Below are 15389 nucleotides of genomic sequence, written 5' to 3'. Positions count from 1 at the left end.
CTGTGACACTGTCCTCTGAAGTCTCTCCTTGGCTCTTTCCCTTTCACCACTCTCACTGACTCACAGTCTGTCTCTAGAAAATAAATAAGGTGTTTGCTGTACTCCTAACTACCAGTACCCAAAACTACACAATTAATCACAACAGCAATACCATTTCCTTCAACAAATCTTAGTTCAGTCACCAGTTAAAGTTGAGAGTGGGGGTATCCATGGCATTTTCCAATTATGTCCCTATTTTACAGTCTAAAAAAGAGAGAACCTTTCATAATGTTGCCAAAGACTTAACAAACTTACCTGAGACTCCCTGTCTTTGCTAGTCTGTCCCTGCCTATCAGTCTCTGCCAGTCTGTCCCTGTCTATCAGTCTCTGTCAGTCTGTCCCTGCCTATCAGTCTCTGTCAGTCTGTCCCTGTCTATCAGTCTCTGTCAGTCTGTCCCTGCCTATCAGTCTCTGTCAGTCTGTCCCTGCCTATCAGTCTCTGTCAGTCTGTCCCTGCCTATCAGTCTCTGTCAGTCTGTCCCTGCCTATCAATCTCTGTCAGTCTGTCCCTGCCTATCAGTCTCTGTCAGTCTGTCCCTGCCTATCAGTCTCTGTCAGTCTGTCCCTGCCTATCAGTCTCTGCCAGTCTGTCCCTGCCTATCAGTCTTTGTCAGCCTGTCCCTGCCTATCAGTCTCTGTCAGTCTGTCTCTGCCCATCTGTTGCCTGATCTGCCTCATGACATCATTGTGAAACGTTTCCATTATCATTTCACTTCTTTCTAATGAACATTTTATCAACTAGTCTTTGAGATATTAGACTACTGGGGTTCAAACTTTGCGTTTTGGTGTACTGAAAAATATTCTGATGTCTGTCTTTTTACTACCTGGCAGGCTGGCTAGCTGCACAAACACACACACACACACGCACACGCACACGCACACGCACACACACACACACACACACACACAGTGAGTAGGTTATTTACAGTAGGAGATGGGCTTCTATCATCTAATCTTCTATCATTCTATATGGGCTTCGATCTAAAAGGCAGCTAGCAAATGTGAAATGGATTGCAGTGACAAGAGTTGACAGCTGTGTGAGTTCACCATTTACACAACATATGCTGCAACCTTTTGTCATTGTAATATAGTTTGTTTCATATTGGCTGGCTTCCAACAATAGCTGAATTTTCAAATCTAGCGAGCACCAATTCCGTTTCTGTGGTGTTTGCTATAATCTTTGCTATTGTCAGTTTACTCCAAGATCAGCACACGTGCTTCAAAGTCCCATAGCGACAATTTAGTTTTTGCAACGAGACCATTAAAGATATTTAAGACAATGGTAGAAGAGAGTGTAGTTCTGTTCTGTTGGGAGTTCAGTTTATCGCTAACCTGATCACAGGGACTTTGAAGCACTACAGCTGCATGTTGATCTTGGAATAAACTGACGATAGCAATGATTCCATCTTTGATGACGCCACGTAAATAGAATAGGTACTAGCTAGCTTAATAGCTAATGTTTGCCCGCTAGCTCTGCAAATTCAGCTAGTGTGTGTGTGAACCCTGCCAACATAAAAAAAATAAACATTGCTATGGCGCGATTGACTGGAATAACTTCACGTCAGTTATGTGCATTGAGTGCCTTTCAAAAAGTAGATACGAACCCTCTTACCTGCCAGATAAAGAACTGGCAGTGGATCAAACCATTGTGAGGCAAAGGGCGGGGGGCCGCAATCTTTTGAAACCTAAAAACGCGCTATTAAGTGTCTATAATCAGCTCAAGTGCTTTCATTGCGTATTATTACTATTATTGAAATTACATAGTTATGTTTACTGTCATATATTGGGGGGGCCAAATCATATTTTTCCCAGGATGGGGGGGGGGGGGGGGGGGGGGGGGGGTCGTGTGTCCCCCGTCCCCCCTGGGATTTCCGCCTATGGCTAGCTGGATGAGTCAACAGATATGGTGGGCCTGGCACAGCTGGTATATGTCCATTACGTTTATGGTGGGTCAATTAAGGAAGACATCCTCTTCTGCAAACCACTGGAAATCAGGACAACATGAGAGAATATTTCTAAAGTACTGGACAGCTTTGTGACATCAAATGGACTTTGGTGGTCAAGATGTGTTGGTATCTGCACTGATGTCGCAAAAGCCATGACAGAGTGCAAGCAGTTGCTCCCAACGCCACTTGGGTGCACTGCAGCATCTACCGAGAGGCTCTTGCTGCCATGGGAATGCCTGACAACTTGAAAGACGTTTTGGACACTACAGTGAAAATGGTTAACTTTGTTAAAGCAAGGCCCCTGAACTCCCGTGTATTTTCTGCATTATGCAATGATATGGGCAGCAAGCATGTAACGCTTTTACCACATACTGGTTATCAAGGGGCAAAGTACTGCCATGTTTTTTTTTAAATTGAGAGACCATCATTTTTACTTGTCTGTCCGCTTGCATGATGCCGAGTTTCTCACACGACTCGCCTATCTGGGTGATGTTTTTCCTAGCCTGAATGATCTGAATTTAGGATTACAGGGACTCTCCGCAACTATATTCAATGTGCGGGACAGAATTAAGGCTATGATTAAGAAGTTGGAACTCTTTCTGTCTGCATTAACAAGGTCAACACACAGGTCTTTCCATCATTGTATGATTTTTTTTGTGTGCAAATTAACTCAAGCTACGGACAATGTCAAATGTGATATAGCGAAGCACCTGAGTGAGCTGGGTGTGCAATTACATAGGTACTTTCTCGAAACGGACAAAACAAACAGCTGGATTTGTTATCCCTTTCATGCCCTGCCTCCAGTCTACTTACCGATATCTGAACTAGAGAGCTTCATTGAAATTGCAACAAGCGGTTCTGTGAAAATTGAATTTAATCAGAAGCCACTGCCAGATTTCTGGACAGGGCTGTGCTCAGAGTTTCATGCCTTGGCAAATCACGCTGTTAAGACACTGATGCCCTTTGCAACCACGTACCTATGTGAGAGTGGATTCTCGGCCCTCAGTAGCATGAAAACTATATACAGGCACAACCTATGTGTGGAAAATTATTTATTAAGACTCTCCAATACAACCCAACATTACAGAGTTATGTGCATCCTTTCAAGCACACCCTTCTCATTAACCTGTGGTGAGTTATTCACAATTTTTGATGAGCAAAAAAGGTTTTATATGTAAGATTGATAAATAAAGAGTTAAATATTGATTATTTATTATATTATGATTTGTGCCCTGGTCCTTTAAGAGCTCTTTGTCACTTCCAATGAGCCGGGTTGTGACAAAAACACACTCATTCTTATGTTTAATAAATGTATTGTATAGTGTGTGTGTGGCAGGATTACAATTATGGCAAAAAACAACATTTAAGAGTACACTGACCCTGGTGCTAGAGGGGGTACGCAGCTGGAGGTTGAATGTTTGAAGGGGTACGGGACTATAAAAAGTTTGGGAACCACTGCAGAAGATGGAAAGGTAGAAGGGCCCTCAAGTCATTCTTGTAAATTTGATGAATGTCAACAAAAATCACATGTGAAGTAGAAAGATGCAAAACAAATGAATCAAATCATGCTTAATGAATATAAATAGAAAAGTTGAAGGCTTCATTTAAATTGATTGAAATGTAGCTTTGAGTAAAGTAGCCTATAATTTCTGAATCCCCCAACAATTTTTTTTGGTGTCATATTTTAGTCGTTCCAGCTCAGCTCCAGCATGATTCACTATGACAACATCCCGTTGGAATGTGTTTGGGTTGTGGTGCATAGTCAATATTTTTAACTATCCCAACAGATGGAATTGAGAACGGTATTTTACTCAGCCTATGTCTTAAGAACACAAACAGACACAACAATAGAACGAAACCACCTCTGCAGTTCACTGTGATATGGAAATACTATGTTTCTTCATTAGCTTAAATTTGATTAACGATTTCATAATTATTTCAAATTTCCTTGGAGTTCAAGGTAAGGCTAATGACCGTTTTAGCCTACCACCTAGTGGTTAAAACACGAACAGCAGGCTCGTTTTCTGTCAACGGTTGGCCTGTGTTATCTTCGGGTCATTCAAGTGTCAAGAAAGTTTCACCCCTGTCTAAAACAAAATGAAATGATCATGATTCTGAGCACAGCAAGTCTCAATGACTCAGCAGTAAACTCGACTAGAAGTATGGGAAGTGGTGGAAAAAGTACCCAATTGTCATACTTGAGTAAAAGTAAAGATAAAAGTAAAGATAGAAAATGACTCAAGTAAAAGTGAGTCACCAAGTAAAATACTACTTGAGTTAAAGTTTTAAAGTATTTACTTTTAAAAATACTCAAGTATCAAAAGTAAATGTCATTGCAAAAATGTACTTTAGCATCAAAAGTATAAATAATTTCAAATTCCTTATATTAAGCAAACCAGTTGGCACAATTATTCGTGTTTTTTTTTAATTTGCGGATAGCCATGGGCACACTCCAACCCTCAGACATCATTCAGAAACAAAGCATTTGTGTTTAGTGAGTCTGCCAGATCAGAGGTAGTAGAGATGACCAGGGATGTTCTCTTGATAAGTGCTTGAATTTTACCATTTTTTTGTCCTGCTAAGCATTCATACTTTAGGAATGTAGTGAAGTAAGAGTTGTCAAAAATATGAATAGTAAAATAAAGTACAGATACCACAAAACACCACTTAAGTAGTACTTTAAAGTATTTTTTACTTAAGTACTTTACACCACTGAGTATGGTGCTACGTTAGAATATAGGCAGCATTAGCTGTGGTCTATCTTTCCACAATATGTCTTTATCTTTCCTTCAGAATGTGCCAACTCCATCGACCCAAATCCAGGAAGGGCAGGCCTCCAATTGATGCGTAGTCGACTATTATTTTCACTTCAAAACTCACAGCAATTTCCATAAAATAATAATCCCACCCATGTGCTCAAATCCATGAACATGTCTTTATCTAGGCTGGCTGAGGAATTCGTTCAAGGTAAACCTGCCCCCCTCCCCCCCCCCCACACACACACACACACACACACACACACACACACACACACACACACACACACACACACACACACACACACACACACACACACACACACACACACACACACACACACACACACACACACACACACACACACACACACACACACACACACTACTCCTCTGTGGTGACAAAACTGTCTTGGCATCTAGTGGTATTTTGGAACAACATATTTGAGTGGGGTCGGCGTAGACAGCGAGGCTAAAAGGATAAATAGTAAATTTGGCTCGGGCGATTAATATCAGCGTAAACCATTTGTTCTGCGAGAAATTACACTAGACAATTGTGAGTGTCGGCTTAATTAAAAAATAAACGAAAGTGCGTAATAAACAGGGATTCCATTCATGAAACCTCTTGTCTTGGATATTCATCTATCAACCCGTGTCATCCCATTATCATCATCATCATCATCATCATCACCCTATGATTTTCATATAGCCATATTGAACTAGATGGACAAATATAATATATTTAATCATAGTTTTACACAATACAAATAATAAAACGTTAAGCTCAGAATTACACAATAGATATACATAAGAGCGTATTACAGTGCTGTAATATAAAATGTTTTATATTCAAAAACAAACAAAAAACATACACCATTATATAGAACTTGTTCTCAACTAGCCTACCTGGTTAAATAAAGCTGAAATAAAATAAAAATGAATATAGACCTACACGTAATGACATTTAGTCCAGTTTGGAACAGGGAGCGTAATAGGTCTCTATGTCATTGTGCCAAATGAACACGTATCGGATACTCACAGCGTCTGGACTATGCATAGTCAATATAACACACCCCTCCATGAACACATTCATAACACACGTTACCTAAGCCTACAGACGTTACCAGCTGAGTTGGTATCGGGTTCTACTTGTAGGAGGTCCGGGCCTCTCTGAGAGACCGATCGTAGGGCATGGAGGCGAAGAAAGAGTTCCTCAGCTGACAGTTGATGAAGAAAACGATGAGCAGCACGAGCAGAAACAGCAACAGACATATTATCATGTAGGTGGCCAGGTCCGGTTTGTTCAGCTCCCCGTCCTCCCGCATCCCGCCCCTGCTGCCCGTGGGCAGCGCCGCCATGTTCACCGATCCGTGAGATGCGTTAACGGACACGGTCTCGTGCGTCTGGAGGGCCATCCCTAGGTCGAAGTCTAGTGCGTTGGTGGAATTCAGCAGGATTTGTCTCAACATGACCTCTCGCGTCACCGGCGGTCCACCCGGTCAACGTTCAACTGGGAAGGGAGTAAAATAGCAGTTTCTAATCCCAGATCAATGTATTGATAGGCTATATAACGATCAATCATGCAAATGTTTTTAAACAGTTCACAAACGACAATAAGAACACAATTGGGCTACATACCCCTGTGGAAAATAATGACGGACATGGAAAGACATGGAGTGTGTCAACACCGCAAAGGAACTGAGTGTCTCTATCCATAATAGCCTACCTCATACGAATCCGTTACTTACTCAAATCAAATACTTACTTTGTGTGTTCCGCGTAGAGTCCCCGCAGGTGAGATGGAGACCCAGGGAAACAGAGACCGCATTCCCCAGGCTTTGTTTGCTCTGTCCAATCTCTCCCAGGGAGGACGCGCTCTGGAGAGGCGGTGTTGTTTTGGCACTAAATCCGCCGCGCTAACAGACCATATGCCGCCTGTCCTTTAGCCGCAGAACTTAATTTCGCATATCCATGTATGTCTAAGTCACTCAAAATCACCATAGGTTGTCTAGTCTCGTTACCGGTGATGTAGGCCTAAACCATGCAGGAGCTTCTCCGGTCGTAGCGATGAGATTATGAGGACGGAATTCCTCTGATATATTTAACAATTTGAATCCTCTGATTTCTTTATTGAGAGTTATTACCGTAAACACCAGAGTAGCCTATCTGGACTGTATAAAGTGACAATGTCGCCCACTATGCAAATTGAATGGCTACTTGGTATAATTGGTCAAGTTTATAAGGTTGGTCCAAGTGGCTCCTTAGCGCGCTGTAATGTCTTGGTTGGAACGCGGGAAGAGAAAGAGTAGGCAAGGGGCAAACCGGTTCACTCCCGGTTTCTTCTCGCGCTCCACTCACGTTCTTATATCCAGGAAAGGTCGATACATCTCGGTTTTGAGTGCCTTCAACTCAAAACGATCCCCTGACGGGAATATCGACCTAGACCCGAAGATAATGGTGTGAGAGAGACAGAAAATGTATAGAATACATAAATATTATTCACCAGCTCCCGATGGAGCTCTTTCTCTCTCTCTCCATTTCGTATACAGCTTCCTCCCTGCTTCGGTTTGTGTGTTGTGGGGAGAGGATAGATTGATTACCGAGAGGGGAGAGAGGGAGAGGGAGCGCGCCGGATGGGCTCCCTGTGCGCGCAGGGTTGGTGAGGAGATGTCATTGGACAGGGATGTGTTAAAGTCAAGCGTGTCATGTGACGCCTTGTCTCCCTCACCCTCTCTCGTTTTTCTCCCAACAGGTCCTTCTTCATTTGAAAAAAAGTGAGTGAAACAATTGTTAGGGCAGTGCGGAATCTCTCAGGGTAATGAAAACAGACAGAGAGAGAGAGAGAGACAGAGAGAGAGAGAGAGAGAGAGAGACAGAGAGAGAGACAGAGAGAGAGAGAGAGAGCTGAGCTGAGCTTGGGGAGGTGGGGAGGTGGGGAGGGAGGCAATTAAAGGAACAGCCCCCAACCAGACATGCAACTAGGCTGCAATCTGAATGCATTCATCTTAACCCTCATGTGTAAACGCTTGCACACCCAACCCTTCTCCTGAAAAATACACAAAAACAGTTTGTTTTTCTCAGAGCGAGTGGATGAGTACTATGACAGTGAGACTGATGACGAAGCAAGGCCATGTCCTTGGTAGCCATATAAAGAGTAGACCGTGGGGCTGTGGAGATGTGAGGGTTATTCTACTCCTGGGATGGAATGGACATTTGGAGATGGTGAGGCTTTATGGATCATAATAGATGGAGGCATGTACATATATTAACCTATAGATCTTAAAGCTTCTTGCCAAAAGTGAGTGGGTTTATACATGGTATATGAATTCCCAAAGTGCAAATGGAATGCAGTATGTATAAACATTTGCTACATTATCATAATAGCCTTGAATATCACAGAATAGGCATGAATACAGCACAGCCCCTGTATAGAAACCATAATGATGACATTTGTCCGAGATGTGAAGGTGACCATTGGAATCCAGCATTATTACAGTGGGTATTTGGTTTGGATATGATTAAAACAGCACTACCTTAAAAGGTTGGCTGGATGGTTCATATTCATGAGAACCTGTCGTGGTCGCAACAGAACGACAGACTGCCATGGTCCACTGACACACACACACACACACACACACACACACACACACACACACACACACACACACACACACACACACACACACACACACACACACACACACACACACACACACACACACACACACACACACACACACACACACACACACACACACACACACACACACACACACACACACACACACACACACACACACACACACACACCTCATACATACTGTATCTGCCAAGCGAGGAAAGATTAAAAAACATTCACCATTGAAGAACAGGAGTTTGATTTCATGTGCAATATAGAGTGTATCTTATTATTTTATCATTTTAATGTCATAGCAACATAATACATCTGAATCTATACAAGATCACAATAATTTACTCTCCAGAGGGACTTCAATAGCTTCCTGTCCTTCTCTCCTGTCATCTTCAACTACATGGAAGGTAGACGTGGAATGGTGTCCTAGATCCACCTCCTACTGATCAGTGGGAAGACAAAGAGGACATAGAGCATGATGTCATAATGTAACATTCCTTTATATAAAGACCAAGCCATTGCATCTTAAATGACCTCTAGACGACTATGTGAAACGTCATCACCTTGTTATGCAACCCTACACTAAGTTATATAAAATGCTAAAAGAGGATTTCGACCCCAGTGCTTGGCTACATCTCCTTGTGACAGATGAACACAAGTAGAGCCTCAAGCCGTGTTTACATATGGAAGAGAAAACATCTCAGTAATTGTGACGGGTAAGGGGATAGTAATAGCTTTTTCCAAGTGACACTCTTATGCCCTAGGCCTAATCCCCCCCCCCCCCCCCCAATAAGAATGACCCACTTTTCCAGTGCTCCGCTGTCCTACTCGATCTCTTTACATTCCGCTTGGTGACAATCTCACCCGTATTTGCCAAATTCCAGTCCAGTCTCCTGGCACGAGGTTAACAAGCAGCTTGCCTACAGAGCGGAGCAACCTATTCTGACAGAGAGGGTCAACCAGGAGAGAAATATATATAGTACATACACAGGTGTTCAAAGATGCCTTTCTCCATAGCTAATTGTGTTTGGTACCCAGCTCTGCTCATCACCATGACAATCAAATTTGGATGATGAACACTTGTCTTCCTGTAGTAGGCTTTATTAGGGATGCTGACAATCTCTCTCTCTCTCTCTCTCTCTTCCTCTCTGTCTCCGACACACACACATTTTTATTTATCTCGTTCTTCGGCCCTCACATTCTCTCTGTCTCTTTCTCTGTCTCTTTCTTATTAACACATACATTCAAGAATGACAGAAAGCGAGAAAGACTAACAACAATTTATAGAGCAGCACGGGATCATGTCTTGGGTCTTTGTCTTGTAAAATAATTTACAAGGGAACAGAGAAGTTCCTTAGACAGTCCTAAGAGAGAGAGAGGGAGGGAGGGAGGGAGGGAGGGAGGGAGGGAGTGAGGGAGGGAGACAGGGAGAAAGGGAGGGAGGGAGAAAGAGAGAACACAGAAAGAGAGAGAGATTAAAGAAAAAAAGAGAGGGAGAGAGAGAAAGAGAGAAAGAGGATAGAGAACGACTGAGGGGGATAGAGGGAGAGAGAGAGAGAGAGAGACTGAGGGGGATAGAGGGAGAGAGAGAGAGAGAGAGACTGAGGGGGATAGAGGGAGAGAGAGAGAGAGAGAGAGAGACTGAGGGGGGCAGAGGGAGAGAGAGAGACTGAGGGGGATAGAGGGAGAGACAGAGAGACTGAGGGGGACAGAGGGAGAGAGAGAGACAGAGAGACTGAGGGGGATAGAGGGAGAGAGAGAGACAGAGAGACTGAGGGGGATATAGGGAGCGAGAGAGAGAGAGAGAGAGAGAGAGAGAGAGAGAGAGAGAGAGAGAGAGAGAGAAATGAGACATAACCGGCCCAGCGGGTTGCCTGAGAGAAAGGCGATAGTGATTACGTACACAGCATACACAAACACCCACCCCTCCCCCACCGAGCGCCGCTCACTGGGCCCGTGCCATCCAGTGTTTTTGAGGGAGGGAGACTTTGTGGCTCTTTGTGATATCTTCCCTTATATATCCAATGTTTTCACAAGTTTAACTTGCCTCAAATACTGTAACTCCCACACAAACAGGATTGAGTGTTTTAGAGTTTTAGAGTTAGCTACACTTCTCCTAAATGTAAACTGTGTGATCTCAACCTAAATATCAAAAATGTTTTTTATTCAAAATAAATCTAAAATAAGTAAGGTCACTGGAGCCAGAGGACATGTCTGAAAGATTTGTGTTTGAGTCTGTTTCTGTATGGCTCTATAATAGGATGGGTATTACATCATGGGAGGGCGCAATGCAGGATTTCTCCCAGATTCACTTCAGCTATGTAATATAGGCGAGAGGAAGGTGTTCTCATAGCCCCACTGGCCAGGGTCAGAAGAAATAGGCCAGGGACAGAGCAGACAGGCTAGGGACAGGGCAGAGAGGCCAGGGACAGAGCAGACAGGCTAGGGACAGAGCAGAGAGGCCAGGGACAGGGCAGAGGCCAGGGACAGGGCAGAGAGGCCAGGGACAGAGCAGACAGGCTAGGGACAGAGCAGACAAGCTAGGGACATGGCAGAGAGGCCAGGGACAGAACAGACAGGCTAGGGACAGGGCAGAGAGGCCAGGGACAGGGCAGAGAGGCCAGGGACAGAGCAGACAGGCAATGGACAGAGTAGACAGGCTAGGGATAGCGCAGACAAGCTATGGACATGGCAGAGAGGCAAGGGACAGAGCAGACAGGCTAGGGACAGAAAAGACAGGCTAGGGACAGGGCAGAGTGGCCAGGGACAGGGCAGAATGGCCAGGGACAGGGCAGAGAGGCCAGGGACAGAGCAGACAGGCTAGGGACAGGGCAGAGAGGCCAGGGACAGAGCAGACAGGCTAGGGACAGAGCAGAGAGGCCAGGGACAGGGCAGAGAGGCCAGAGACAGGGCAGAGAGGCCAGGGACAGAGCAGACAGGCTAGGGACAGAGCAGACAAGCTAGGGACAGGGCAGAGAGGCCAGGGACAGAACAGACAGGCTAGGGACAGGGCAGAGAGGCCAGGGACAGAGCAGACAGGCAAGGGACAGAGCAGACAGGCTAGGGACAGAGCAGACAAGCTAGGGACAGGGCAGAGAGGTCAGGGACAGAGCAGACAGGCTAGGGACAGAAAAGACAGGCTAGGGACAGGGCAGAGTGGCCAGGGACAGGGCAGAATGGCCAGGGACAGGGCAGAGAGGCCAGGGACAGAGCAGACAGGCTAGGGACAGGGCAGAGAGGCCAGGGGCAGAGCAGACAGGCTAGGGTCAGGGCAGAGAGGCCAGGGGCAGAGCAGACAGGCTAGGGTCAGGGCAGAGAGGCCAGGGACAGGGCAGAGAGGCCAGGGAGAGAGCAGACAGGCTAGGGACAGAAAAGACAGGCTAGGGTCAGGGCAGAGAGGCCAGGGACAGGGCAGAGAGGCCAGGGACAGAGCAGACATGCTAGGGTCAGGGCAGAGAGGCCAGGGACAGGGAAGAGAGGCCAGGGACAGGGAAGAGAGGCCAGGGACAGGGTAGTGGCCAGGGACAGGGCAGAGAGGCCAGGGACAGAGCAGACAGGCTGGGAAAGAGCAGACAGGCTAGGGACAGAGCAGACAGACTAGGGACAGGGCAGACAGGCTAGGGACAGAGCAGACAGGCTAGGGACAGAGCAGACAGGCTAGGGACAGAGCAGACAGGCTGGGAAAGAGAAGACAGGCTAGGGACAGAGCAGACAGGCTAGGGACAGAGCAGACAGGCCAGGGACAGAGCAGACAGGCTAGTGACAGAGCAGACAGGCTAGGGACAGAGCAGACAGGCTAGGGACAGGGAAGAGAGGCCAAGGACAGGGCAGAGAGGCCTGGGACAGGGCAGAGAGGCCAGGGACAGAGCAGAGAGGCCAGGGACAGGGCAGACAGGCTTGGGACAGAGCAGAGAGGCCTGGGACAGGGCAGAAAGGCCCAGGACAGGGCAGAGAGGCCAGGGACAGGGCAGAGAGGCCAGGGACAGGGAAGAGAGGCCAGGGACAGAGCAGAGAGGCCAGGGACAGGGCAGAGAGGCCAGGGACAGGGCAGAGAGGCCAGGGACAGAGCAGACAGGCTAGGGACAGAGCTGCCTGTCTGGGGGACTCAATCAAATCAAATTTATTTTATATAGCCCTTCGTACATCAGCTGATATCTCAAAGTGCTGTACAGAAACCCAGCCTAAAACCCCAAACAGCAAGCAATGCAGGTGAAGAAGCACGGTGGCTAGGAAAAACTCCCTAGAAAGGCCAAAACCTAGGAAGAAACCTAGAGAGGAACCAGGCTATGTGGGGTGGCCAGTCCTCTTCTGGCTGTGCCGGGTGGAGATTATAACAAAACATGGTCAAGATGTTCAAATGTTCATAAATGACCAGCATGGTCGAATAATAATAAGGCAGAATAGTTGAAACTGGAGCAGCAGCACAGTCAGGTGGACTGGGGACAGCAAGGAGCCATCATGTCAGGCACTCCCGGGGCATGGTCCCAGGGCTCAGGTCCTCCGAGAGAGAGAAAGAAAGAGAGAATTAGAGAGAGCATATGTGGGATGGCCAGTCCTCTTCTGGCTGTGCCGGGTGGAGATTATAACAGAACATGGCCAAGATGTTCAAATGTTCATAAATGATCAGCATGGTTGAATAATAATAAGGCAGAACAGTTGAAACTGGAGCAGCAGCACAGCCAGGTGGACTGGGGACAGCAAGGAGTCATCATGTCAGGTAGTCCTGGGGCATGGTCCTAGGGCTCAGGTCCTCCGAGAGAGAGAAAGAAAGAAGGAGAGAATTAGAGAACGCACACTTAGATTCACACAGGACACCGAATAGGACAGGAGAAGTACTCCAGATATAACAAACTGACCCTAGCCCCCCGACACATAAACTACTGCAGCATAAATACTGGAGGCTGAGACAGGAGGGGTCAGGAGACACTGTGGCCCACTCCGAGGACACCCCCGGACAGGGCCAAACAGGAAGGATATAACCCCACCCACTTTGCCAAAGCACAGCCCCCACACCACTAGAGGGATATCTTCAACCACCAACATACCATCCTGAGACAAGGCTGAGTATAGCCCACAAAGACCTCCGCCACGGCACAACTTAAGGGGGGGGGGGGGTGCCAACCCAGACAGGATGACCACATCAGTGACTCAACCCACTCAGGTGACGCACCCCCTCCAGGGACGGCATGAGAGAGCCCCAGTAAAGCCAGTGACTCAGCCCCTGTAATAGGGTTAGAGGCAGAGAATCCCAGTGGAAAGAGGGGAACCGGCCAGGCAGAGACAGCAAGTGTGGTTCGTTGCTCCAGAGCCTTTCCGTTCACCCTCCCACTCCTGGGCCAGACTACACTCAATCATATGACCCACTGAAGAGATGAGTCTTCAGTATTGACTTAAAGGTTGAGACCGAGTTTGCGTCTCTGACATGGGTAGGCAGACCGTTCCATAAAAATGGAGCTCTATAGGAGAAAGCCCTGCCTCCAGCTGTTTGCTTAAAAATTCTAGGGACAATTAGGAGGCCTGCGTCTTGTGACCGTAGCGTACGTGTAGGTATGTACGGCAGGACCAAATCAGAGAGATAGATAGGAGCAAGCCCATGTAATGCTTTGTAGGTTAGCAGTAAAACCTTGAAATCAGCCCTTGCTTTGACAGGAAGCCAGTGTAGAGAGGCTAGCACTGGAGTAATATGATCAAATTTTTTGGTTCTAGTCAGGATTCTAGCAGCCGTATTTAGCACTAACTGAAGTTTATTTAGTGCTTTATCCGGGTAGCCGGAAAGTAGAGCATTGCAGTAGTCTAACCTGGAAGTGACAAAAGCATGGATTAATTTTTCTGCATCATTTTTGGACAGAAAGTTCCTGATTTTTGCAATGTTACGTAGATGGAAAAAAGCTGTCCTTGAAATGGTCTTGATATGTTCTTCAAAAGAGAGATCAGGGTCCAGAGTAACGCCGAGGTCCTTCACAGTTTTATTTGAGACGACTGTACAACCATTAAGATTAATTGTCAGATTCAACAGAAGATCTCTTTGTTTCTTGGGACCTAGAACAAGCATCTCTGTTTTGTCCGAGTTTAAAAGTAGAAAGTTCGCAGCCATCAATGTGTGCACGTTCAGGCGTCTGTCTCTGTTGTGTACACAAAGCCCTGAGTCCCTCCAACCCTAATGCAGATAACAGCCATCAGCACTGAGTGTCCCTGTTACCAGTCTAGAGCACACAGACCAGACCCAAAACGAACAACAGACGGATACAAACACAGACAGAACAGCTGCTCTGATAACAGGGACACACAGTTAGCCCTGTTAAAATGTGGACTCACAGATGAACCTATTCAGTTCAGTTATCAAGGTAACACAAGAAAGCCTTTGTCATTTCATTTGAATTGATTAGCACACTGAACATTGTTTAATTGATTGCTTAAGTCCATTGAAAGATGGATGCTCTTGTTGTCTTGCTCTGCCCGGAATGTCCGGAAACTGATTTCGATTGACTAGTCTGATAGCAGGGACAACATCGACCAGTAGCCTTCAACCACGTTACAATGCCTCATTTTCTTCTCTGATGATTCTCGTTTGACTGCAGCCAAGTTCCATATAAACAACGGTTTCAGTATGCAAATGACTCCTGCTCTCCATGTTCACCATTAACCTCCTTTCTTCCTTCCACCTCCTCTTTAACCTGGCTGGAACTTACTCTGCAAATTAGGATATTCCCTCAATGTACATCATCAGCCCTGGCTGGCTGGGTCTCTGTTCAATTAGTCACTTGATTATCCTCCCAGAAACATGAGATACTGTGGGATGTTCGTCTGTTGCAGAGCCAGAGCCATTCACGTCCACAGCAATCTACTAACACATCTCTAAATGGACAGACTCTGGGACTTCACTAGAAACAACTAGACGTTTCTGTTTCTACTAACACATCTCTAAATGGACACACTCTGGGACTTCACTAGAAACAACTAGACGTTTCTGTTTCTACTAACACATCTCTAAATGGACACACTCTGGGACTTCACTAG

The 15389-nt window shown here is 46.1% G+C and overlaps 1 protein-coding gene across 1 annotated transcript; it reads right to left on the bottom strand.

Annotated features, from left to right (window-relative positions):
- Positions 1–5461: 5461 nt before the first annotated feature.
- LOC118946064 (small integral membrane protein 32) lies at positions 5462–7754 on the bottom strand. Its single transcript, XM_036970342.2, has 2 exons — positions 6507–7754; positions 5462–6251 (listed from the first exon to the last, which is right to left on the bottom strand). Exon 2 carries the CDS (start codon positions 6208–6210, stop codon positions 5887–5889), a length of 324 nt encoding a protein of 107 aa, XP_036826237.1. The 5' UTR covers positions 6211–6251; positions 6507–7754; the 3' UTR covers positions 5462–5886.
- Between the last annotated feature and the right edge of the window lie 7635 nt (positions 7755–15389).

Source organism: Oncorhynchus mykiss, chromosome 25 (assembly GCF_057628025.1).
Source record: "Oncorhynchus mykiss isolate SJ-2025 chromosome 25, ASM5762802v1, whole genome shotgun sequence".
NCBI classification, from domain to species: domain Eukaryota; kingdom Metazoa; phylum Chordata; class Actinopteri; order Salmoniformes; family Salmonidae; genus Oncorhynchus; species Oncorhynchus mykiss.
This window is presented reverse-complemented; position numbering and strand designations above follow the sequence as displayed.